The 4,371-nt window shown below is 29.1% G+C and overlaps 1 protein-coding gene across 1 annotated transcript; it reads left to right on the top strand.

Annotated features, from left to right (window-relative positions):
* Positions 1-3,118: 3,118 nt before the first annotated feature.
* On the top strand, positions 3,119-3,919 carry J4E78_010457 (uncharacterized protein; the record flags this gene model as incomplete). The annotated part of the gene is made up of 1 exon (XM_049371035.1): positions 3,119-3,919. The coding sequence occupies one exon, from the start codon at positions 3,119-3,121 to the stop codon at positions 3,917-3,919; it is 801 nt and encodes a 266-aa protein (XP_049217188.1).
* Between the last annotated feature and the right edge of the window lie 452 nt (positions 3,920-4,371).

Genomic DNA, 4,371 nt, shown 5'->3' on the forward strand with positions numbered 1-4,371 from the left:
TATAGTAAAGTACTAATTATAGCTATAAATATATAGAATAAAAATAGAATAGTAGTATACTTATAAGAGTAAAAGCTTAGAACTCTAAATAAAAAAAAAAAAAAAATAAAAAACTACTCTCTAACTTATATATATATAATACTAAAGTAATCTTCTCTAGGCCTAAGAGATAGAGCCTATAGCGTACTTTTTTAGAAATTAAATAATAATATAATTATATAATTACGTAATTACGTAATAATATATTACTATATTAGATCTAATAGTAAACTTAAAGATCTCTAACGTAAGTCTAGATTTATAACTTATAATACTTATACTTATACTATCTTTATAATAATTAACACGTATATAATTATAATAAGCTAACTACTTTATATTTATTATATATTACTAATAGCTATCTAGACTATTAACTAGTACTAGTACTAGCTTTATATAATTATATAGTACTAAAAAGAAACTAAGTAAGTTTATTACTAGTATAAAGCTTTTAAGATAACCTAAGATATCTATATAATACCTATATAATACCTATATAAATACTAGTAACTTATATTCTATATATAATTATCTATAAGCCTAGCTATATTAAGTATATTAGTAGCTATATTATACTATTCTTTAGTATACTAACTATCTATTCTACTTATTATTACGTATCTATTAGTATAGTCTAATACTACACTATTATATATATACTATTTTATATAGCTAGTAAAGCGCTACTTACTTCTAGCTAGAAAAAGTATTACTTATTATATTCTAGATAAAGTTATTTTTATCTTAGGTTACTAGCTCTAAACTACTTAGCTTTTTATTTAATATACTAAGCTAATTAAACTATTTCTTTATAATTATTATAATATTATAAAGAAGAGTTATTTAAGTAAGATAGTATATATCTATAATATATAAAGCTATAAAGCGTTTTTTATTAGTAGTAATTACTTCTATTTACTTCTTACTATTTTAATAAAAGCTCTTTTTTAGCTCTATTCTTATAGCTATTTATTATAAGTCTTTTATTTTAAAGTCTTTAAAAAGAAGTAAAAAGTTAAATAAGCTACGTATATAGCTAGTAAGGTTTACTAAAGTAGTATATTTTATTATACTAGACGTTATTATTATTATAAAAACTAAAGCCTTAATAGTAAGTATAAAAAAAGAGATTAGTATAGAAAGTTCTTTATATTTAGTAAATATATTAGTAGATTCTTAGAAGATTTAAAGTATATAAAGATATTAAGAAAGATATAAAATAAAATAAAGTATTCTTTATATATAAAGTTTTTATAATTCTCTCTAAGCTACTATTCTTTATACTATAGTTTACCTATATAAATATCTTTTTATATTTTATAGTAGTACTATAATTTAATATTATTCTAGACTTAAAGTTTATCTATACTACTTATACTTTTACTTATTTACTTCTATAGCTAAGAGAAAGACGCTACTCTAACTTCTACTTTTTCTACTAAGAGCTTTTTCTTAGAAAGCTCTTATATTAACTTTTAAGAATATTTTAATATTTTTATAGCTTTATATACTTATTAGTACTTCTAAGTTTACTTTTAAATTTACTAGAAATACTTTTATTACTATTACTCTTTATAAGTATATTATTACTATTTATATTTATAGTAAATATTAAAAAAAAAGTTTTTTTAATTTCTATAGTTATATATAGTAAGTATAAAGTATTTAGAAAATATATCTATAATAAGATTACTATATAGAGTTACTAACTATGTATTATTACTCTACTCTATATTAATACTTTACTATAATAATACTAAAGTAATTAAGATTTTATATTTAATAAGCTCTTAACTCTATCTATAGTACTTAATATATTTTCTAGAAGTTCTTTAAGTATTAGTTAGTCTAAAGCTAATCTTATTACTAGTTATACTATTTTACTTTTTACTTCTATTTTATTAATCTTTATAATCTATTTTATTACTTACTAAAGATTATAGTAAAACTTTTCTTATAGCTATTATATAGATAATAATTAAAGCTATTATAAAAGCTATTATTAGAGCTTCTTTAGTCTACTCTACTTATTATTTTATTCTAAGACTTTTTCTACTAAAATACTATAATAATAGTTTTTTCTAAATAGAATAATAATTTTAATAGTATTTTATTATAGCTAAGTTTTTAAGTAATTTATAACTAATATATAAAAGTATAATCTTTTAAACTTACTCTACTAAGATAGTTAAATAAAATAATTAGTATATTTATTTAATTAGAATTTCTATTATAAGTTAACTAATTTTATTTATTATTTCTATAATCTATACTAAGAAATCTATATATTAAACTTAACTATTAATATCTTTACTTAGAAAGGTAAAAATAACTATTATCTACGTCTATAAGATATTTATTAAGATTCTAAGCTAAAGTAATAATAGATTAAAAAATAAAGATAATTATATTTAAAACTTACTTCTAGTATAATAGTAGTATTAAATAATTAGTAGCTATCTTATAATCTTTACTATTATAGTTTCTTTTAAAAACTAAGCTATAATATCTAAAGTAGTTATCTTAGTTAGATTAATATATTTTTAGTTTTTAGCTAGTAGTTATATATAAAAAGATATTTATTTACTAGTATAAATATTACTTTATATAACGTCTTTCTTTTAGCAAAGCTTTATATAATATTACTTATTAGTTTAAATATAAGTTTTAGTAATAATAGTAATATATACAAAATATATTAAAATTATAGAATTTAAAGTTCTTTTAGTAGTTTTAACATAACTTAGAAGCTGTGTATCTTTTAATATCTTTTTACTAAATAAAGTTTATTAGAATATATATAAGCTACTATAGCTAACTCTATAAAGCTATTAGGCTACAAATTACTATAACTTATAATTGTAATTTGTACTAATAAGAGTAACAAGATCTGTCTCTAAGAAGCGTTAGAGACGTGCGATTGTCTGATATTGCTATGCGTGTAAGTTTAGCCTAAGTTAGTCCTGCGCCGCAACCTGCAGCCTAATCGCGGGCTACTATAGTTAGCATTAGCTACAAAGGTAGGTCGTCTCGGCGTCCCGCGCTTCCTGGTTACCTTCAACCTACACATGCCGACATGTCTAGAGATATTCTTGAACCGACGGACAGCGCAAAACCACCGGCCTACGAAGTCTATCGCGAAGCGCAGCAGCCCATCGGTCTCAGTCTCGATGCCCAGCGTCTAAAGTGGGCGCTCGACGGCCCATTAAACCGCGCGATCGAGGTTATGCAGGCCATCAATTACGATCCCAACATCGCGACAGAGCCATATTGCGACAAGACAGCCTCGAATACCACCTGGCATCCGGTATCTCAATCGCCCCTCACCGAACCCAAAACTTCCTCCGTCATCGTTCACATTGACATTCTCGAAGACTGGGAGTTCCAGTGGCTCGAAATGCACCGCTTTTGTCATGATCCTGAGGACAATGGAGAGGACCCCGATGAGTTTCTCTTTGGAGAGCTTCAAGATTACGATTCGGACTCAGACGAGGTGGAGGAACCGCATCTATTAAGGTGTTGTCGCGCTGATCGGCCACGGAAGAAGGGTGAGACGCTCCTCGTCAAGGCCAGTGGCGCGTTCCTTACCATTCACGACTACGTCTTAGTGGTACACCCCTGGTTGCTAGGCCGACGTGAAGACATCTTCGGGGCAGAGGGGGACTTGAAGAAGAATGAGCCTCTGGCGGCAGACACCAAGTTGATGATTAGCTATGGTTTGCCGGACCAAGTGAACTTCGAAACAGTGGAAGATTGGCGAAAGAGCATGTCAGTAGATACTGTGAAGATTGACTCCACGGACTGGCGCTCCTCCGTCTTTCAGCGGCCTCTCGACTGGTCATTTATGGACGGATTCAACGGACCGGCCCCGTCGTAATATACCCCATGGATACAGGTGCACATGGAGAGCGCAGTGGGAAGTATTGTGTCGAGGGAGGTTTGTTTAATTTGCTTAATAGAACACGATAGGATCAAGTGTGTGGTAAATCACCTAAGAGCTGCAATCAACACGCTTTCATTGAGACAGTGTTTTCAAGTACTAGGCTGGCGGAGCTACAATCAGCCTCTTGCTACCTAATCCATTCTTGCATTCATCGTACATCAAGCTACCGGAGCCCTTACAATCTTGACGATAATATCTTGATGTTTTGCGCCTGAGGTCTTGTAAGCAGGAGTGCTGTATGCCGGGTCCTTGTCATCAACTGTGACCCCCATCATACCGCCTCCAGACCCGCACGCTCCCAGCAAAGACTCTGCCATCTGAGCGGATGTCGCCTGTGCACCACCGTCGATAGTGCGAGCAAGGTCATAATAGGTGACCGAGGAGTT

This window comes from Alternaria triticimaculans (assembly GCF_023758025.1).
Source record: "Alternaria triticimaculans strain BMP 0046 chromosome Unknown scaffold_33, whole genome shotgun sequence".
Taxonomy (NCBI): Eukaryota; Fungi; Ascomycota; class Dothideomycetes; order Pleosporales; family Pleosporaceae; genus Alternaria; species Alternaria triticimaculans.